Source organism: Cygnus olor, chromosome Z, assembly GCF_009769625.2.
Source record: "Cygnus olor isolate bCygOlo1 chromosome Z, bCygOlo1.pri.v2, whole genome shotgun sequence".
Classification (NCBI taxonomy): domain Eukaryota; kingdom Metazoa; phylum Chordata; class Aves; order Anseriformes; family Anatidae; genus Cygnus; species Cygnus olor.
This window is the reverse complement of record NC_049198.1, coordinates 61,750,180-61,773,124: the sequence shown is the minus strand read 5'-3', so window position 1 is coordinate 61,773,124 and position 22,945 is coordinate 61,750,180. Positions and strand designations below refer to the sequence as shown.

General features: G+C 35.4%; 1 protein-coding gene across 23 annotated transcripts in view; it reads left to right on the top strand.

The window, feature by feature from the left end:
• The window catches only part of CSNK1G3 (casein kinase 1 gamma 3), a 75,070-nt gene that overhangs the window by 36,428 nt on the left and 15,697 nt on the right, over positions 1-22,945 (top strand). For 22 of the 23 annotated variants that reach the window (XM_040541335.1, XM_040541345.1, XM_040541341.1 and 19 more), the window contains 7 exons: positions 3,665-3,813; positions 4,869-5,103; positions 16,224-16,309; positions 16,443-16,527; positions 19,535-19,683; positions 20,735-20,830; positions 21,494-21,589. In XM_040541335.1, the coding sequence (XP_040397269.1) occupies positions 3,665-3,813; positions 4,869-5,103; positions 16,224-16,309; positions 16,443-16,527; positions 19,535-19,683; positions 20,735-20,830; positions 21,494-21,589 (896 nt within the window). Of the gene's footprint in view, positions 1-3,664; positions 3,814-4,868; positions 5,104-16,223; positions 16,310-16,442; positions 16,528-19,534; positions 19,684-20,708; positions 20,831-21,493; positions 21,590-22,945 lie in introns of all 23 variants that reach the window. The other variant, XR_005815324.1, reaches the window with a different exon arrangement.

Here is a 22,945-nt window from a genome sequence, read left to right as displayed (position 1 = left end):
AATTATAATACTTTAAATCCTATGAAAATACACAGAATAAGTGAGGTTTTATGGTATTGCAGCTAACAGTTAAAGATTATTAATGAAAATAATGATGCAGTAAACAGGCCAACCCCCTTCAGCTATAACTATTTTTTGTCCAAATATAAGTTATTTTTTATCGGTGTTTCGAACTATTAGAATTAACATGGTCATTAAGCTAGCAAGAAGACATTGCATTATCCTTTTGCAGCTATTCCCCATGATAGGAGTTTGTTTTCTTATGTGATCACTTCTTTACAGGAATAAAAATATTTCATTTTAAACTAAGTCTTGCATTTGCTAATCAATTTTCAGAAGTTATTTTAAGAAGTTGGTGTTTTTTGAGTAGTTCAGATGTTGTCTGGGTTAATAATTTTTTTTTCTAATTCACCTTATTTTTCATGAAGATTTATATAAGAAAGCTTCCACTTAAAATCTTTATTGTGAAAAACAAAAATAAAACAGATGTTCTTCATTAATAGCACGTTACTTGTACACGTACCTGGTGATCTGGAGAAAAGACGGAATAATATAATGATGGAATGATGTTAGGTTATTGTTTTTAAGCAAAAGCAAGGTCTAATATGATGAAATCTTCTAGTCCTTTGACCTGTTAATATGAAATAACTTTATAAGTATGGGGGATTTTAGGCATAAGACTCCATTTTTGTATTGCAGAGTTAGTAACTTAATACATTACGCACTACAATTTTTAGGTATTTTGGAACTTCGTTTAGTCAGAAGATCTGGTATTGTAGATAATACAAGTACTCGTCATGTTAAATAAATGGTGTGATTTGGTAGAATATATGTTCTAAGGGTGTTTTTGACCTGTCATCTAAACACATTTCTGAAGCTGGCAACTCTGCCTCCAAATCTGAAAATGCTGCGAAATGAATTCCTGTCTACAATTCTTTTTTCTTCCACCTGTATTCACAGAAGCCAGTTCTAGAAATCTTGATAAAGCCCCAAAATCTTCCGACTTCCATATTTTTGAAGTTCTTTTAGTATTTTAAAATCCTATAAACAGACACAGAACAAATGCAGTGCTAATAGAGGGGAATTTTGTAGTTCATATCTTTAAACGTGAAGATACAAGAGCAGAGATTCTTGGAATGTGTCTCAGACCATCACATATGTTCTCTTTTCTTCTTTTTCTGTTCTTTTTTTCCTGTCTGTGCTCAGTTGTTTGTTTTTTGGACTTATTTCTGTATGTCTGTTGGATATCACAGTTCACTGCTTCATACTCATCCACATTTCCATGTACAATTCCACAATACCATAAAATGGAGGCAGGAAACTTGACTACTAGGGATATCTAGAATTATGATACCCTTTTCCGTACAGACAGCTTTTCTGAGCCATTATTTGATGATTGGAGATGATCTTTTAAAAATCAAGCTTTGTTGTACCATGTTCTCATGTAGCGTGTAATGTGGTTTATGTTACTTCCTTAGTAGGAATGAGCTGCTATTGCAAACTTTCTGGAATGGGTATGATAATGCATGTTAAGTATATAGGGTATAGTTGTGATTAAAATTAAATAAATAAATGGAAGGTCTACCGGTTAGTTGTTAGGGGTTACGTTTTCATTGTTATCACTTGTAGGAAAAGATATCAAGGAAAATGCTCTTAGAAAACGCTGCATTTGTTTGCTTAAATATAACGGTGTTGGTTTTGGACACAGTTACACATCTGTGGCTTGAGTGTAAGTTAGCATTGTACTAAGGTATGGAAAATATGAGATCACAGAATCATTTAGGCTGGAAGAGACCTCCAAGATCACCTAGTCCAACCTCTGACCTAACACTAACAAGTCCTCCACTAAACCATATCACTAAGCTCTACATCTAAACATCTTTTAAAAATCTTCAGGGATGATGACTCAACCACTTCTCTGGGCAGCCCATTCCAACACCTAATGACCTTTCAGTAAAGAAGTTCTTTCTAACATCTGGCCTAAACCTCCCCGGCACAACTTTAGCCCATTCCCCCTTGTCCTGTCACCAGGCATGTGGGAGAATAGACTAACCCCCACCTCGCTACAGCCTCCTTTAAGGTACCTGTAGAGAGAGATAAGGTCGCCCGTGAGCCTCCTCTTCTCCAGGCTGAACAATCCCAGCTCCCTCAGCCGCTCCTCGTAAGACTTGTTCTCTAGACTCTTCCCCAGGCTCATTGCCCTTCTCTGGACACGCTCGAGCACCTCCATGTCCTTCTTGTAGTGAGAGGCCCGAAACTGAACACGGTTCTTGAGGTGCAGCCTCACAAGAGCCGAGTACAGGGGGACAATCGCTTCCCTAGCCCTGCTGGCCACACTGTTTCTTATGCAAGCCAGGATGCTGTTGGCCTTCTTGGCCACCTGAGCACACTGCTGGCTCATATTCAACTTGCTGTCAACCACAACCCCCAGATCCCTCTCTGCGGGGCTGCTCTCCAGCATCTCGTCGCCCAGTCTGTACGTATAGCCAGGGTTGCCCTGTCCCAGGTGCAGGACCCGGCACTTGCTTTTGTTAAACTTCATGCGGTTGGTGATTGCCCAGCTCTCCAATCTGTCCAGATCTCTCTGCAAGGCCTTTCCACCCTCGGCCAAGTCTACAACTCCTCCAAGTTTGATGTCATCGGCAAATTTGCTCAAAACAGCTTCTAGTCCTACATCCAAATTGTTTATAAAAACATTGAAGAGGACTGGCCCTAAAATGGAGCCTTGAGGGACCCCACTAGTGACCATCCGCCAGCCAGATGTGTCCCCATTTACCATAACCCTTTGAGCTTTACCTGTCAGCCAATTGCTCACCCATCATATGATGTTTTTTGTTTAGTTGTATGCTGGACGTTTTGTCCAGTAGGAACCTATGGGAAACCGTGTCAAAAGCCTTGCTGAAGTCCAAAAAGATCACATCAGTTGGTTTCCCTTGATTGACTAGACGGTTGTTAGGCAGGACCTACCCCTCATGAACCCATGTTGGCTGGGACCAATGACTGCATTGTCCCCCAGGGGCGCTTCAATCTGGCTGAGTGCCCTCCCTCAGCTTGCTGGCTGCTCCTGTGTTCGCGAGTTTGCACTGCTAGCTCATATTTGGAAAACTATTAATACTAACAAGTGATGACTACAACAGTTTGTTATCTATGGCATTTCTGTTTTGATAATGCATCTGCAACTTGACTTAATGTCTCATGAAGCTTAAGGATTCATTAATCTCTTTTGGATTTTTAAATGATTAATATAAAGCAGTTTACTCTTGAATGTCGCTTTATCTCCTGAATATAGCCTTAATGTAAAAAGTTTAATGTAAAAAAACTATTTTTTTGAAAATGAGTTTATTTAAAAGCTCTCAATACCTTTTGTAAACCCCATTTCAATTTACTTTTACAAAACCCAACAGATTTTTTTCATTTTCTATAAAAGATTGTAAATTTTTCATGTCAAACGTAATGTTCTTAAGACGTTTAATACTACTGACACTATTTTCACTACTCCTATTCTACCTTTTACTTGTATCTTTTACAAAGTTTTGTTGTTGCTTTTTTGTGCAATATGTATTTTTTTTACTTAAGATCATCTTGAAGTCAGGTAAGAATTTTAGTGTTATGTTCATTAACATTATTTAACCCCTTATAATTACATTGTATCTCTCTTCTACAGACGGACTACCTCAGGTCTACTATTTTGGCCCATGTGGCAAATATAATGCTATGGTGCTAGAACTACTTGGACCTAGTCTGGAAGACTTATTTGACTTGTGTGATAGGAAGTTTTCTCTTAAAACTGTTCTTATGGTAGCCATACAGTTGGTAAGTAGAACAGATTTGAATTTGAAAGTTCATTAGAGTAACTTAGTCTTCAATGGATTAAATACTCATTTCACTTCAAAGACTTTTGCTTAGCATGTTTTAAATTGGTATTTGTGGTTGTGATACAATTTTAGCAGAACGATTGACTTTGTCATTTTCACTTGCTTTGTTCTAATTTTTCAAAAATCACTGCATGAATGTACTATCACTGTCTTCTGAGTCTCTTACCTAATGACAACCTGAAATCATGGATTTTAGTTTGACATACACAACTAAAAACAACATCTTCTTGAAATATAAATAATTGTAATTACGAAAGGAGATGGAAGCTAGGATTCCTAAATAGCATAAATATTTAACCTGTGCTTTCTCAGGAACAAAGAGAAAAAATAAAACTCCAGAAATACTAAAATATAACCAAGTTATTCAGTGAAAAATTTGTCAGATTTTTTGAAGCATTTTGATTTGGTTTCCAGTAGGACAAGTGTGTGTGATGGAAGGAGGAAACAAGGCATTGCATATTTGCCTTGATATAATGTGCTTTAAGTAAATGTTTCTGAAATGTTAAAGGTATTGAGTCTCCAACTCTATAAATAGATATTGATATTTGGGCTATATGTATATTGCTGGAATTCCAGCACTTCTCTTCTACTGGCATAAAGGTTTTATTCCTTTAATATATAGTAGATCTATGTGGAACTTGTTTTCTCACTGTTTTAGTGACATAATTTCTGGTTAATGCAAACTATTCATTAAAACTATGCCTAGTAATATGCACAGAATATACCGCGTGTCAGCTGTTCTTAAAGATCAACTCCTATTATATACTGATTCGTGTCTAATGTCTGGTTTCCTATACATGATTTGGTGTATCTACTAAGGGCATGTGTGTAGTTTTCATTGACTGGGTGGTACTGTATTAAGACCAATAGCCGTTTGGTAAGAGGGGTGACTTCTAAATATAAAGCAAATGTAAGATATTTAGCTTCTACCACAAGTTCATGTGGCAACCTGATGCTTAAACTAAACTTTGTCATTTTTTCGTTTTATTAAAGATTTCTCGTATGGAATATGTCCATTCAAAGAACTTGATATACAGAGATGTTAAGCCTGAAAACTTCTTAATAGGACAACCTGGAAACAAAACCCAGCAAATTATTCATATTATAGATTTTGGTTTGGCAAAGGAGTATATAGATCCAGAAACGAAGCAGCACATACCATATCAAGAACACAAGAGCCTTACAGGAACAGCTAGATACATGAGTATAAATACACATTTAGGAAAAGGTACGTGTGCTTTTAAGTGCAGAAACAAGAATTAGCAGCTGTCATTTGTGTGAAATCATCTTCTTTTCAAGTTGTAATTTTTCTCTACAGTGTGAAGTTTAAAGTACTGTTCAAAATTAGTTTGGACTTGCTAAAATGCTATTTATGGAAATAGGGTTCTCTGGGTCTCTATTGATCATGATTGTGTCTCAGCAAACATTTATGTTATTTTTGTTATTTATCCAGAAGAAGAGGTATATCTTTATATTGTAACATCTTCACATTAGAAGTATGCTATGGGGAAAATAAAGGTAGATATTGTTGAGAAAGATATCCAAGTTAATAGATTGCAGCGATATGGGTTTTCTATGCTGCCTTGCCAGGTTTTTTGATCCCTTTGAAATGGAATAATAGTGGAATATTAGTATAGGAATATTAGGAATATTAGCCTAGTGGAATAATAGTAGTTTCCACTTTCATGCAGATTTGTTGATTTTTTTTTTTAATGGCTATACTGCTAATGAGGCTTTGTCAGAGTAGCTAAATATTATGTTTGTATTGCAGATGTGATGGACTAAGGAAATGACAGGATATATATATAGAGAAATGATTTTAATTGAAGGAATAAATTTACCTGGAAAAAGGTGCACGAGCATACAAGGCAGTCTTGATTTTGTCCCATGGCAGGGACACCTCCCACCAGACCAGTTGTGTAGAAGATTTCTAGTGACAATAGGGCTGACATCTTTGAATTTGCGTAAACCAGTAGCATATAATTGCATGGTAAATAGGTTGCTGTTTGAATTGGTCAGAAAGACTGTTGCACAGTTCTTATAGTTCATGTTAATATGACAAATGTGATACTGTTCATGTTTTTCTTAGAGTGATGGGGGGGTTTAATCAATAAAATCAGACAAGTTCAGTTAGTGGTGAGCAGTCATAGCTGAGGAAATGATGGTAGATGTTTTGTAGTAGTTTGATTTTTGACATTTTTTATAATACTGTCACAATAGATTCCCTTCATAACAATTGTAGCCACATATATTCAGTCTTCATATTTTTCTTCAAAATAGGAAGAAATGAGTTAGTTACCTTGTCTATAGGCAAATTTTTAATTTAATCAGTGTGGAACTGTTCCACCTGTTTATGCTTTTCTCTTGGTTCCTGCCTCAGTCTCAATTTAAATCAGAAAGATCTTTCTAAATTTCTCAGCTACTTACCTGGCTTCCATGCAAATGTAGAGAAAGAATATATATGTTCCTTGCTCTGTATATCCCACGGCAAATATAGACCAGTATTTACAAAATATCATTCAACATCACTTTAGGATAGTAAACTTTGGAATTTTGCTCTATCTCTGGGCAAGTTAAAGAATGTGGAGCTTTTTCAATTAAATAAAAAAAAGAACAAATCTTCAGAACAGGAGAGAGGAGGGTTTAAGTAGGTGATGATGGAAAGATATTTTTCTATGGTGACAATTCAAAAAGGTATTGATTTTAAAATGCTAAACGTTACTTTATAATTCAAAACATTTCAGATGTTTAACCTGATTTATATCTGTGCATTCTTCACAAACAAAGCTGAAAGATTTAATTTATGATGTGCAAACAAACTGTAGGTCTTGGATTTTCCCTCCAAATTCCTAAAACAGCCTCAATTTTCTCCATTATATAGGGAGAAGGAAGCAGGTATATGTATAGCTATGCTGTATGTTCATGTGTAAGACTGACAGTGCATATAAGGTCCCCAGATTATTGGAAGGGTTTATTATTATTACTCATGGAAAGGTTTGAGTTGGAAGGGACCTTAAAGCCCATCCAGTTCCAACCCCCCTGCCATGTGCATGGACACCTCCCACCAGACGAGGTTGTTCAAACCCCTATCCAACCTGGCCTTGAACACTTCGAGGGACAAGGCATCGACAGCTTCTCTGGGCAACCTGTTCCAGTGCCTCACCACCCTCGTGGTGAAGAGTTTGTTCCTAATATGTAATCTAGATCTACATGCTTTTAGTTTAAAATGATTTTCACCTGTCACTGCACTCCCTGATAAAGAGTCCCTCCCCATCTTTCTTATAAGCCCCTTTTAAGTAGTGGAAGGCTTCTAGTAGCATTAGACAATGGCTGAACGGCCACCCCACTCATATCTGGTAAGAGTTATATTTGGGTACTTTTAATCTACATTGAAATAACTTATTACACACCTGCACACTGCATGTTTTAGAGAAACAGAAGAAGTGTTATTTAATGTGTAGCTGTTTTGTATTTGAAACCTGATTTTGGAGGTAGCCTTGTTGTAGATTTTAAAATCTCACTTGCAGTCCCATGTTCTGGGAACATCTTCACAGGGTGGCTAACTTCTTTAAATACGTGTTCTACGGGGAATTTTTAAGAATAGGCTAAATAATAATTGCTTCCCTTTTTAAAGGTGGGAGATTGTGCTCTTCTGACCATCTTTTTGTTTTCTGTGGGGTTGCTTCTGTAGTCAGAATGGAATTGATTAAAGTAAAACACATTTGAGATAATTTCTGCTAGGCGTATGAAGCACTGGTGTAATTCTTGGTATTTATACATCAGGAATGCATGAGTTTAAAGAACATTGTTTGTCAAATATATGTAATTTAAAGTATATAGCCAAGTCTTGTGAGAAGCAATTGAGACTTTTGGCTCTGAGTATCATGGAATGTATCTTGCTTGGCTGAGCTTAGCAAGTGGGTTTATGTTTAAAGGAACAGTGAAACAACTAGTCTGCCTTTCTGTTCCAACGCTGAAGCTTTCGTGTGTTAAGTTAATGAACATACCGGTTTTAACTGTCACTTTGTAGTTGAACAGATGAAATGAAACAGGTGAGAACTTTTGCTGGCAACTTGAGGGATTTTTTTGTCATCAGTCTCCCAAATTTAATTTTCTGATAATATAAACTTCAGCAACTTCTTCACAGCATTGACATGAACAAAAGGTGGTAATGTGCACTTTTGCATATTAAGTGTCTGAAAAAGCAATCCACAGATTTAAAAATACGAATTACTGTTTCTGAAGTTCATGGCTTTAGAGATCATGTTCACATTTGCCATAGCATCATGACCACTGTGGTTCCTTTAGTCGTTATGGAAGTGTCTGCCAACCCTTGGCAAGTAAAGAAAGAATCCAGTAGGGATTCTAGTAGAAGAATTCCAGTAGGGATTCCAATCACGGAATGCTTGGTGTTGGAAGGGAGCTCTGGAGGTCATTTGGTCCAATTGCTTGTTCAGGCTGGGCCATCTAGAGCTGAGGACCACGTCCAAACAGCTTTTCAGTATCTCCAGTGGTGAAGACTTTACAGCCTCTCAAGGCAACCTGGTCATGCTTTATTTGATATTTATTAGAGGTAACGGTCATTAGTTTATACTCATATTTTATCTTGTTATGGCATGCCAGTTGTGTAAAAATAAGAATCTTTTCCTTTTTTTTCCTTTTTTTTTCTTTTTTTCTTTTTTTCTACTTACATTATTTCCACAAAGGTATCAAAATAATTACTGAAAACTGGCCTACTAGAACACTTTTTGGCTTTTTTCCCACTTCTGAAATGGAGTACAATATGCCAGCTTTATTCCAGCAAGTACTTTAGTGTTTGAAAATGGAAAGAAACCTATTCTAATGATACAGCAGTATCATTACTTACTAAAGTGCTATGATATTTTCTGTTTTCACAATAATGATAAATTTGTTGCTGCTCCAGGTCTTGTCAGTGGGTTTTGAACTGCTTGATCTGAAGCAGTCTCTTAATTAAAACAGGTAGAATAGCATATTCCTAGTATATACATATGATGAAAAACCACCCACTCATGCATTGAAAAAAGCGTGGTACATGGAACTACCCTCAAGTCTGCATGTGTTCACATAGTAATTGGATGTGTAAGAAGTAACTGAACTTTTGTAAGCTTATCATGTGCTAGATTTACTATTCTTCACCAGGTAAAGATTTCAAAAATGTCAGTTTTTAAACCATATTACAGCCAAAGAGCTTTAAGATTAGTTGCAATATTTTTTTCATTTAAAGAATAACAATGTAAATATTAACGTTTTCTTGTAGTATCATGAATATTTTTTACTGAGAACACATTTTAAAATTTGATAATGGTGTTTAAACTTCTTAAACATTTTTTTAGAATGTAAATTTCTCAAGGAAGCATTTAATTTGTGTTTTGTGCATGGTGTATCAAATTGGTGTCAGTTTAAGAAGAGACAACCGATTTTAGAGTCAAACAACCTATTTAATCCTTCTTAAATAAGACAATCCTCTTACCCCCAAATCATTTAAGAAAGAAAACCACATAACTTAAAGTTGGTAATTATGTGGAGAACACACCTGATTTTTTAGGGAATTACTTGTCTGATATTAACACATTAGCATAATAAATGACACTTTCTCCTTCAAGGGGAAAGTCTTTTGCATTCTTTAGGTAAAATCTTGAACTCTAGTTGGGTAGACTTATTTTTGTTTAAATGACATGTATGTTTGAAAATTCTGCCAAATCTAACTTTTGTATTGTGAGTAGTCCTATACCTCTCAGCAAAGCTGTGGGGAAGGGTAGCTAGGTATATACTGACTCCTCTGGCCGTGGTAGCTGTGGCAAAGCTAATAGTCTTTTCAGTAGCTAGTCTTACTTTACTGTGATAGGGCTGCTTCTCAGAGGAGTTACATAAATATTTATGTAATTCTTAAATGTAAGTGCAAAAATTTTAGCATGCATATCTGAAATCTGCTGTGACTGGGGACTGTAAGTGATTATACCATGCAAAAGACCACAACCTCATGTAAAAACTTCTTCAGTTCAAACTCAGAGCAGTAATTCTCCTTGACCTGAGTATTTTGTAGGCATTTCTTGGGTGTCAGAGAAATACGACCGCTTAAGACAAATTGAATATGACCTCTTGTGACACATTGAACACTATGAATGGGGCACTTACTTTCCCAGCCTCTCCTTTATGTAGATTTTTAATTTATTTTTTTAAATTTATTTTTATAAGTTCTATGATTTTTCTCTGAAAATGTAGCATTTCTTTAGTTTGTGCAGCAGGACATACAGTACACTGAAGTTATTCAAGTTCTGTTTGTTTTGAATTTCTTAGAGTTGCTGGGACAGTGGAATATAGGATACATTCAGCACTAAAGATACAGGCAATGAGAGAATTTTTAGGACAGTATTTTCAGTCTATAGGTAATCCCTCTCACAATATCAATGGTCTTGTAGCAAAGCTAATGGATATTTTATTGCTGCTTGACTATCCAAGGTTTCAGCTGACCCATGTGAAAAATAAAAGCCTTTTGAGTAAAGAGGGAGACAGACTGTCATGTTCTTATTCTCTTACAGGTTGATCTCAATTATGCATTTAATTGAACTACAACTTACTCTACATTATTACTTATAAACAAGAAATCGTGTTTTCTCATGACCAAAAATATAGTTTAGGATCCGGATTGTTTACAAGTGTCAAAACAAGTGCATAGCAACAAGAAAAGAGTTTTAAGTGTTTGCATATGTTTAGTTGAAACTAGCACAAAATTGCCAAGGCCCAATATTTTGAAGTGTGTATAGAAGGTGATTTATAGTTACCAAGCACTGTGTAGCCAGTCATTTCAATTATCTTTTTTCCCAAAATGTGCATTTGGTCAAATGTTTCTAGTGGCTTTGTACTACACTGGAAGTTTGTATCTAGAATAGAAGATATTTTGTCTATGTGAAAAATAATGTGGATTTATTCAGATAACTGTTTGAAAGAAATATAGATATTCTGCAGCCCTTTTCAGCATTTGGTTGGTGCACTTGCTTCTGTAAATTAACTTCTCTTGGGGATAAAATTATTCCATGCTTCTTCAGTTCCCTTCATATTCAGGAAGGGAGAGTGGGATTCCAGAGAATAAAGATTCAGTATGGGAGCTAAAAATCTCCATCTGTAAGAGTCCTATGAACTTTTTGTATCTGCGGGAAATCTACATTGGTAATTGGGGGATTTCCCTAAATTCAGAAAAATAGTGTACTGGATTTCTGTTCTAATTTATTGGTTAAAAGAAGCATGGTCAAATGAAGTGGTAATTGATATAAAGTGGGTACGTCTAATGGTGTCTGGGGAATGACGAATATCCTTGGTTATATTGGTCTTTTCCTGGTAGCGCTTGATTATTGAAGAGGCAGAGGTTAGTTATTTTACCACGAATGCCTGAGACTCCTGGGAATGAAACAGCTTTGCTCTGTAATGCTAATTGAAAGGCCAAATGAAGAAATTAACGGTAATTTAACAGTAATTATGTTAAGGGGGAAAAAAATGCAACAAAAACAGCAGCAACAGCAACAAAACAAAGAACACCCCTCCTTTGAGCCCCCTACCCTTCACTGGTAGGTCCACTCTGTTGTCAGAGCTGTCATATGTTCTGGATTTAAAATACATTTTTTTAGGACCAGGCTTTTCTGTAATCTAAATCACCAAAAATATTTGTAGATTGGATCAATGCTAGTGCATTTCTTAACGTAGTTTTGTTCACAATAAATGTCTGTACTAGCCTGCATTCCAGAGCTTTTTCATAAACTTGAAGAAAAAAATAATTTCTGCAGTTAAGGGGCCATAGCCTTTCAGGGCCTAGCAACTCTCACTTGTTGCTGAGTCAGTGGGGCAGAATGAAATCTTTTTCCAGACCTAGTACTCACACCTAGAAGATTGAGTAGTCCTAATCACTGTATCATTGCTGAACCTCAGGGGCAGGGTTGTGGAGAGGCAGGCCTAAGAGCTAGTGAGGCTCAAGAACTGATCTTGCATAGATACAGCAAGTGAAATTGCCATAACCTTTATGGAGTTAATACAAAGCAGTATGTCTGGCAAGCAGAACCAGGGTTAGTGAAGTGTTCTGCTATGAAAGAGAAGGGGAATGAATAAAGTGGCTTTTCAACAGCAAGTGGGGTTGAAGGTTTTGTTGGTCGTTTGCTTTCATGCCAGGATTTTTCCTCCTGATTTTTCCTCCTAATTTTTCATAACGAAAATGCACTTCTTTGATTTTCGAGACATTAATTGCTTTTATAGCCAATTTAGTAGAATAGCTTCAAAACTGTGTCCTGAGCAGGTATCAGAGATGTGTTGTCACAGTAAATCAATATGTTTGAAGTGAATTGTAATAGTTATTAAATGATATTGCTCAAAATAAGTATCTCTGAAATACAAAATATACTAAAATTTGTGGTTCTTTGATCTCAGTTTATTTTTGGGTAAGGGTAATAAGTAATATGTAATATGAGATGAATAACTTTTTATGCGTAAAGAAAACCTGGAAATCTACAATTATACGAAACAGTGCTTCTAATACAAAATGATTTGAGATTCTAATTGTCCAAGATTCAGACTTAACAAATGCAAGGTAATTTTCTTTGCTCACATAAAGGTATAACTGAAAACAGTTTGCTTAAAGCCCACATTATTCTTAATGCAACAGTATGGCAAACAATGTGTTTATTATAAAATTGGCAGAATTACATTTTTAAACATAATGATTTTGTTCATGAAGGGATGCTGTTCTTTCCCTCAAATTATGCTATTGTGTGGAATCATATCATTTTGAACAAGATTAGAAACTCTGGGTGATAAATTTCATATCTACAGGATTCGACTCTACCTACAGGACATGTAGGTATGTCACTTGCCATCTGCTTAGTGATTATAGTAAAGAGCCTGAGTATTGCACAGTCTCATGCAGTCATTCCTGGCAGCGAAAACCATGTTTTCTGATCCAAACATATAGTAAGTTTCTGCTGTTTCAGCATTCCTATAGCAAGTAGTAAAACTTTCTTTGGAGGGGGAGTATGGTGTTTATAATGGGTTTATACTAAGACTGAAATGTCTTATTTGGCCTGTTATGGTTACTTTACCATGTAGGCTAAGAGGTAATTTCTGGAGATAGCCTGAGGAATGAGGTTCTAGTCTTGATTAAAACCAACCTATTTGAGTCAAGATTTATGTATAGCTTGTAAACTAAATAATGGGTATTAGTTTCTGACTAATTTAGCTGGCTTCAGGTGACCTCACCTCCTTGAGGGAGAGAGACTGTGCCCTAAAATCTTGTGTTTTTGTTATCTTATGATTGTATTACAACAGATCCTCTCAATCTCATTAATTTGTGATGCACTAGGATCAGCAAATATCAGCAACTCTTCCTCCAGCTGATGCTTGAAATCCTTTTGTTTTTCAGCTTGTCCACTGCTCAGTTTTTGTGGCTTGCAAAAGCCCTTTCTCTAACAACAGCAATAAAAACCTTGGCAGGATTGTCTTGAAAAATTTCATCCATGAGAAAGGATATTTGACTACTATTTTAAGTTAAAGTTATGACCAAAGAACTCAAATGAATTCTAAATAATAATCCCTCTCCAGGATAAAATATAAAACACACAACGACAAAAAAAAAAAAAGTCGCCACCAAGATATTTCCCATAGCAGAATCTTGAGGGCATTATGAACTCAAATGGCACATCCTTGAAATAGTTAGTATGGAACTATTCAACAGAAGTGTCTCAAAGTGCCCAAAGCTCATACAAAAATCATCTTAATGAGAAATCATTTCAGGATAAAAATTGAAAGTTGCTCCTTTTTTAGAAATAGCTCTCAGTGAAATAGCAATTGCTCCTAATATATATGTGTTTTTTGTTGTTGTTGTTTTTTACAAAGCGCTTAATTTTTCATCAGTGTAACCTGTAGAAGTTAGTGCAAAAGGGAGGAATTATTATCCATCAGCAAATGCCAAGTAGAACTTTCCAGATTTATTTTTGTGAGCCATACTTTAGTGTTGTTCATAGATGGGCCTTGGGTTGCACACTTGCAACATTTTTGTATGCTTTGCCACCATTTTCTTGCAGCCACTGAACTGATTTACATAACGCACGCACAGCTTTGCAAAAAACATTTGTTGTGAGCAGTGCTCATGAAGTACCCGTTTTCTCTATGTCCATCCCATAAAGAGCTCTGGACAGAAGTCAACATTTACTGCACATTCTGAAACCTGTCAAACATAAAACTCCGCTGCTTATTTTCACTCCAGTAACTTCAGTAGTGGTATCAGCATTGCATATGCTCAGCAAATGGGATACTGCAGGATCAGCAGAGAAACTTAGAGAAAACTAGGTTGTCTGGAGGTTATTCACTGAGGAAAGACAGCAGTGGACAAGAAGAGTAGCAGAGCGGATGCAAACAAGATGAGTGTTGGTATGGGATTTGGAAAGATGGAGAATTGTGAAGGAGAAGTGACTGTAGAAACACCTCCCCATGGCTGTGTCCTGGTTTCAGTTAGGACAGAGTTAATTTTCCTCCTAGTAGCTGGCAGGGTGCTATGTTTTGGATTAGAATGAGAAGAGCGCTGATAACATGCTGATGTTTTAATTGTTGTAGAGCAGTGCTTACACCAAGCCAAGGACTTTTCAGCCTCTCTCTGTCCTGCTAGCGAGCAGACTAGGGATGCAGCAGAAGCTGGGAGGGGACAGACCCAGGACAGCTGACCCAAACTGGCCAAAGGGGTATTCCATACCATCTGACGTCATGCTGAACAATATATAGGGGTGGCTAGCCGGGGGGGGGGGTGGCCGGCTGCTCGGGGATAGGCTGGGCATCGGTCAACGGGTGGTGAGCAATTGCATTGTGCATCACTTATTTCGTACACATTATTACTATTAATACTATTATTATTATTATTATTGTTGTTATTCTTTTCCCTGTCTTAATAAACTGTCTTTATCTCAACTCACAGGCTTCACTTTCCCGTTTCTCTCCCCCATCCCGGAGAGGGAGGGGGGAGGGTGAGCGAACGGCTGTGTGGTGTTTGACTGCCAGCCGGGCTAAACCACAACAGGCTGGCAGATGTGTGATGAAGCAAGGGACTAGGTGTAGTCCAAGCTCGGGATTATAATAAGTTTTTGGTGTTTTTTTTATTTACTTGCTAGTATGTTTAATTCAGTGTTCAAGTGAGAAGATGGGCATAGAAAACAGTAATAAATAAACTGTTCTTTTTATATTAAGAACTGTTGTTCAGATGCAGTGTATTTGCAGCGATATTTTGTGTTGATCTGGTCAAAGCCAGGTTTGCTTTTTTAACATTCCTGCGTTCAAAATGTAACATGTCATGTACTTTTCTGTTCAATTTCTCTTGCTGTCAAGGCAAGTGGTTTTGTGACAATGCTGAGTAGAAGCAATACTAGTATGTTGGTTTTCTGCCTTCTGTAAGGGAGGAAGTCAAAGTTAGAGGGGAAATTGTGCTTGTTACTACAAAACATAATACACTGTGTAACAGCTCTTTCGACAACAGAGCAGAATGAAGTCAGGTGAAAATGTAAAATTCCTTTTCTACTAGTCCTTAAAGGTTTTTACTAATTCTATTACATTGAATTTTCCTAAGTAGATTTGATTTTACTTTAAAATAATATGGAATGTATTTTGAAAACTTTGAACTGTGAATAAACTGCATTTTGTCTGTTACTCTTCCGTTTTTCAAACATTCTATAAATTTTTTGAAGGAATGCCATTGTACTACTGCAGATGCTACTGCAGATGCAATGTTATGGTTCATGCCAGACACTTCTTTCATTACTTAGACTTTAAGTCAGTGAGACCTGAGAGTAGACTATGCGTACATGTCTCTTTATGCTGCTTTCTGGTCAAATAATAAGACTTCTGAGCCTTCTTCGGAAGACCTTTGGCTTACTTACATATCCAATAAAGTGAGACTGAGAAATCAACCATCTTCCATGATTTTACAGATGAAAAATAAGTTAAGTTAAAGCTTTTTTTAAATTTGTTTCAAGTCCGTAACTAATATATGAAAAAATGTGGGACGAAAGTGCCATTATATATGTAAAGGATCAAAATCTATTTTAAAATAAGATCAATTTATTATAGCATGATAATTTGTTTAATGTACTGCTGAGTTTTATATAGTTGCAGTCTGCATCCGCGTGTTCTGATTTACCTCTGTTCTTAATGTAGGCTATAGTACTTAAGAAGCCTTAAATGTTTGTTTTGCTCTCAAGTACTTTACACCTCTCAATTACTTTTACACAATTTTGAACCTAGGCTTTAAAATATAATGTTAAATTAAGCAGATTGACTTCTAATAATATTTGAATTTTGTTTCAGAGCAAAGTAGAAGAGATGATTTGGAAGCTTTAGGTCATATGTTTATGTATTTTCTCAGAGGAAGCCTTCCATGGCAAGGTTTAAAGGTAGTAGTTTTTTGTATCTTCACTTCCTTCCTGCTTTTAGATCATCAGCTTTTCTTGGTATGATCTTTTAACTTCTGAAAGCTTGTCTGAAAGCTGTATAACTTCATAAGTTTCTTTTGCTCTTTTATCATAGGCTGAAACATTAAAAGAACGTTACCAGAAAATTGGAGAAACTAAACAAACAACATCTATAGAAGTATTGTGTGAAAACTTCCCAGGTAATGTCTGCTGCTAATGAAGATGTTGTGTATTGATGTATTGATTTAGAAAATGAACCTAGTATACGTTATTGTTTTTTAATATCTGTTTTTAAAAATAAACAATACTTCCAAATATCTATCACCATAGTGTGTGTGTGTGTGTGTGTATATATATATATATATATCTTTTGAAACAAGCAGTAAACTAATGCTGGTGTTGTTCGAAAATAATTTTTTAATGTGTCCTTTAGAATTATTTATAATTATTCTTAAAGTGATCAGCTAGTCTACACTTTTGCCTTCAAACACAAAATTTTGGTATTTGCTTCATAACCATTTTGAAAAGAATCTGCTTTTCAGCTGGTACATGATTATTAGAAGCAGCTTGAAATAGTATTAAAAAATATATATTACTTGCAGATGCTTTCCTGTGACACTTATAGTTGTTCTTAAGAGAAGATACCTCCTAATAAGGTATTTGGAAGACCAGACAGAAGCAAATACTTTTTTAAAAGTTGGATTAATAAACAGGATAGGTATGGTGTGGTTGCTAAAATAGAAATAGACACCTTCAAAGATAATCAGCATATCGATAGGCAAAATGGATTTGCTGAGACTAGGTCATGACAGGTTTGATTGTCTTTTATGACAAGACAGCGGGTCTTGTAGACAAGAGGCAGATGTTAAATGCCATGAAACCTTAGTACTTTTGCTTTTGACACTGCTTTTAAATATCCTTATAAGTAATATTAAAAGCATAATTGAGAGGACTCTACTGTGGGACAAAGAGTATAAAACTGTTTGAAGTAGTCAAGAACTTGTCATTGTTATCAAATTGGAAAAATGAAAAAGAATTCCACAGAGATCTATGATGGTTCTGCTCAGTATTTTTGTTAATGCCTTGTATAATTGAGAATTCTTATTAGGCTTCCAAATGATAAATTTGAAATTCATGGGCTTGATAGTGGGGTTGGAAAGAAAGGATTTTGACAAATTATAAATACAGTCTAAAAATACAAGGTACAGTTCAATAGGTCGCAATAGTATATAAATAAAGGATCAAGTCCAGATTAAAAATTACTGGATATGGAAAGGTTCTTTAGGTAATGACTTAACGATGAGTCATAAGGTAAATGAGTGAATAGTGTCATGCTCTTCTATTTAAAACAAACAAACAAAAAAAACCCAACCAAACAAAAACCTGTACTAAACTGCATTATATAAACCAGTTATAAACTAAAAGATACATGAATTGCTATTTCTCCTGTATTTGATTCTGTAAAACTGCAGCTGAAGCAGTATGTTCATTTCTGGGAACTGTACTTCAAGAAATATACTCTATTTTAAGGGTGCAAAAGCAGGGATACTTTTTTGCTATACCTCTTTCCAAAGACTGAAGTGATAGAAACTGTTTTGGCCAAAATAAGACTGTGAGGGAATTAAGTTCCCCTGTACCTTTTGCCTTGGTACAGCCATGAAAGGAATTAGCTTACTACATTCACAGTAAAAAAGACACAGTAGTGGTTGTAATCCACTGTAAAACTGTTTAGAGTTGAATTCGTCTGTTTCATATGCAATGAAGAACAGGAGGGGATTGTTGAGGAGATTGTGGAGTTCCTTTCACTGGAGTTGTGTGAAAACCAATTATGCAAATGTGGCTGGAACTGATTTACTCTGGGCTAAGCTTGGTGTACTAGGTGGCATCTTGAATTTCTTTCCAACCCTCTTATAAAAATTAATTCATTACCATTTTTTCTGATGCTTTCCTTTTTAATTTCTGTGTATTCTATTAAAAAAAAAAAGAAAGAAATGGATTTTAATTACAGAACTGGAGAAATGTCTGAACATAAATTAGTTCACCTAGCATAAACAAATACGTTAAATCTAATGTAGAGGGTATATGTTGCAATTCTTGCAAACAATAATGAGTAAGAGTAGCTGCATATCTGACAGCAACATCACTAAGCTGCATTCCAAATTCTTTTTTCCAAGCTGGTCTCAAACCCTCTTTCTACCCCTCTGCCTCTGGAAGAGTTTAACTTGGTGTAGCTCAGTCTCCTGTGCACTTCTCTGCAATCCTCTGTTAGAGGGCAGGTACCTTCTTTGTACTACAAAATATCTGGTCCTTCACACTTAATGGAAATCTGATGTGTAGGTGAGGGAAGGCACGCGGTGATACTGTGGTTCTGTTTCTCACATACATACTGTAGGCATCAGCGGGTGCCAGTGGAAACTACATTGAACCCTATTCAGCCTCTGACTCTCTGATCATATAGTTGTGTAAGTTTTCTCTTCTGCCTTGGAGTCATTTGAATAGTCTTTTTGGCTTGAGTGTGAGGAGTCATTGCTTTTCTCAGAACGAGTTAGCAGTGTGTGATTTCCCGCCCTTTCATGGGCTTCAGAAGATTCAAAGCAAAGTAGATTTCAAGATCTCTGCCTGTCCTCCTGAATTCATGCTTCAGGACTCAGGTCGGGTGTTTCATCTGATCAATATTACAGCCTGTACTATGTGTCAGGACAGTTGGAGCTTCCCAGTTCAAGAAGCAGTTGTAGATCCTCTCAGAAAGGAAGTTTGCATTCAGTAACTCGTGCTCTTAGAGACACAGTCCACCCTGTCCTATATACACCCCTTCTTTACCTTTCCTTAGGCTTGTCTGTATGCAAAACATTGAAAAAAGTTGAAAAGTGGAGGCATTTCCCTTCTCACTTTTTTGTTACATTATTATGCATGAGGATTGAAAGGTTAAACGAAAGATGAATTGTCTTACATTACCTGTCTTACAGGTGATGCAAAGGTAAAATTCTAGGGGGAATCACTTTGTAGGATGTATTTGGAATGTGGCAGTATATCTTCAAGAATATAATTACTGTGAAGCAATGCTTCTTTCTGCTAATGCACACATGCATGGTGAACCACTATTCATGTTTTGTGTTAAGACAGAAGTTATTTTAAAATACAATAATAAATACTATTTTTGAGTGCCACTAAAATGTGTTACAATTAGGTGTGTTTCTTTTTACGTAGAGGAAATGGCTACATATTTACGTTATGTAAGAAGGCTAGATTTTTTTGAAAAACCAGACTATGACTATTTAAGAAAGCTCTTCACTGACTTACTTGATCGAAAAGGCTATGTGTTTGATTATGAATATGACTGGACTGGCAAACAGTTGGTGAGTATGATTAAGCTATTAATAAGGTACTGTTTTATTGTTTGATCAGTTTTGAGCCACTGTTAGTCTTGAGTTTTAGAATATATCTTATGGCAACTAATTAGAGTTGTGAACACCTATGACAAACACATTTTCTATTGCATTTTGAAACATTGTGTTTTAGTTTGACTTGCTTCATATTGAGTCTCTTTCCAAGTATACTTTTAATATCCAAGAAGACCTCTGTTCAGTCTAAAATGAGGTTATAGGAATTCAGACTGCTTTCTGAGTTGAAGAAAGCTTAAAACTTTGCAAGTGATTGTTGTCATTGTTTATATTTTCTTCCTTTATGGACTTTGTTACTCCAAGCTTTTTTAGAACATAAAGCAGTCACTTCTCTGCATCTGACATATATTCCAGATATGTAGCTTTTCATTATGAAGAAACTCTTTTTTTTTTTTTTGAGTTATTCTATTGAAATGTGATGTAGGATATCAGTTTCCATCACAGTGCATATAAAAGTTGCAGAAAATACTGTGTTTGTATTCTTTAAAGAAATGGTAAAAAGTGAATTTTTCAAGACCTCAGAGCTTTCCTTGCTTCTTCTAATAAATTGGAGAAGAGTTGTGGGTGCAAGTTGCACAATTTTAGATTACACATTTTACCCTGAAGTTCCTTGTGTGACACCTTGGAAGAATTGTGGAATTTTATTGCTAAATATTTTTTCAGTGTTTAACATTTAAAATTACTTTAAGCTTCTTTTCAGATTGTCAGCAAAATATCCCATAAACAAATGCTAACTGCAGAAAATACCAGCTTAAATCCTCTCAGAAAAAAATATCATCTGATAATACTCAGAATTGCTCATGCATGAAATTGTGTAAGACTTGGTTTGCTTTTTTCTTTCTGCTATTGGCAAATTCTTTGTGACAGTTTTGCTTTAATTTTATAGTTCTAGATTATGGGAGACTGACAGATTTAAGGATTTATCTGGATTACAATTTAAGAACTTTTAGTAAGACTTAGAAATTTATTTTTTTTACCAGTTGCTACGTATTATTTATATTTGTAGCCTACTCCATTGGGTTCAATGCATTCAGACACTGCATTGTCATCAAACAGAGAAGCTTATCAGCACAGAGATAAGATGCAACAATCCAAAAATCAGGTAAAATGCTTATGTAAGGCTGTCAGCATTACTATGACTTTTATCTAAAAGTCTGTGCTATGTTGTTGTTACTTTTATTATAACTTCAAAGTAAAATTGACTGCAGTTTTTTTTTTCTTTTGTTTAAGTAGGTCCTTGTTAATATGTTTCACATCTGTAGACATTTCAACATTGTAATAAGTTACTTGTTTTGATGCTATAATATAATTTACCATGCATCAATATTGAATTTTCTCTCTGCTTCAAATTTTTTTTAATTTCTGTTTTAAATCACATTTCCCATTACCCTATATCATCTGGTGGGGTTTTAACATGTATTTCTAACATTTTTACTTTTTTTTTTTTTAAACCAGGATAGTGACCAAGGTTGTAAACACATTAAGAAGCTAAATCTTTGACTATTTATCTAAGCTTAGTTACAAGGTTGTGTCAGTGGGTTTTGTTCATTTTTTATAAGGAATTTTTAGTTTAGATACTTTGTAACTTCTTAATGAAATTTTTATTTTACTCTGTAGGTAATGTTGATATACAATCTGAACAGGAATTGAGTAGGTAGTGCTTCTGTGCTTAAAAAAATAATTTATATTTTATACGTGAATTGCTTATTTTTGGAATTTTTATTTTAATTTTGCATATTTTCCTAATACATTCAAAAAAACGTAGGCAACAGATCATAGGGCAGCTTGGAACTCACAGCAGGCCAATCCACATCATTTGAAGGCTCATCTAGCAGCTGACAGACACGGTGGCTCAGTACAGGTATTTTCTGCTTCTTTGTTTGACTGATTGCTTTCACATTACATATTACTAGTCTCCTTTAATGCATGGCAATGATTCCTGCTTACCTCTTAAGCTTGCTCTCCAATTATATGCAGAATGTACCTATTCTTCACTACTTGACAATTGCCAAACTGAAATTAAAACAGGTGCAGAAAACAATAGGTCTTTTTGTATGTGGAAGATCTGCTGCATGTTTCTTACTAAAACAGAAAAAAATAGTCTAACGCAACAGAATTATATGTCTTCCTGGAAGAATATGTTCCTACATCAGTACGACCAACTGAAGTTTTGACATTTGATATGTTACTTGGTTTTGCTAGCAGCTAATACACTATTAACTTAGTTCATGATTGTTCAAGTCACACTTTATGTTCCTTAAGCAAACTCCAAGTGAAAGCACTAATTGCAGATTTTACTTAAACTGCTACTTTTCTTCAAACACTAGGTGACTAGAAGAATGTTTACCAGGGCAGTACTTATCCATAGAAAAATGAGTAGAAACCAACATTTTTTCTTCAAAGAGCTTTTTTGTCCTGGTGTGCTCTAAACTTTATTTTTTGGTGTCTTGCTCTTTGAACATACTTGGGAGTGGAATGGTTGGAACACTACATAAAAAAAGCTAAATTGAATGGAGAAGGATTCAGAATGCCAACTGCCAAGCTGCATGTAGTTTTGAGCTTTTGGTCTGAAATGAAAATAACTTATTTTGTAATGTGTTATGGGGAAAAATATATATTTTTGTCACCTGATTCATTTTTGATTCTGAGAATAAAAGTTACATACAATTCTTTTCAAGTTTTATGTTTTGGAAAATCGATGTCAATGTTTGAAGAAAGAGTGAGAAGTCCAGGGTAATGGAAACAATGCTGCAGTCTTAATGCTGTGATAATGAAGTGTCTTCTTCAATTACTTTGGAATTTAATTTGAATTTAACATCCTTCAGATTTTGCTGCCTTATGAACTACTGTTACACGTTGTGTAAGAAAGTCTAATAGGTGATAATTACCACTGTGTATCAAGAAAAGTATAAAAATTGTTCTGAAGTTCCTAGTCACAAATATTTTGAAATTTTACTAGTATTATTAACTTGAAGATTATAGTTCTTTCAATAACATCAATTTTAAAGGTAGTCATACATCCTTTGAGAACAGTACAGCATGTGGAATCAAAATTAGATTTGGAGTTGTCTTCCAAAATTATTACATTTCTTACTTTTTTAGTCTTTTACGTTACAGAAATTTAAACTTATTAACTGCCGGTTAATAGAATTTTTAAATTGTATATTACTTCACTGTTCTGGCAATCTTAGCACTTAAACCTTTTTTTTTTTTTTTA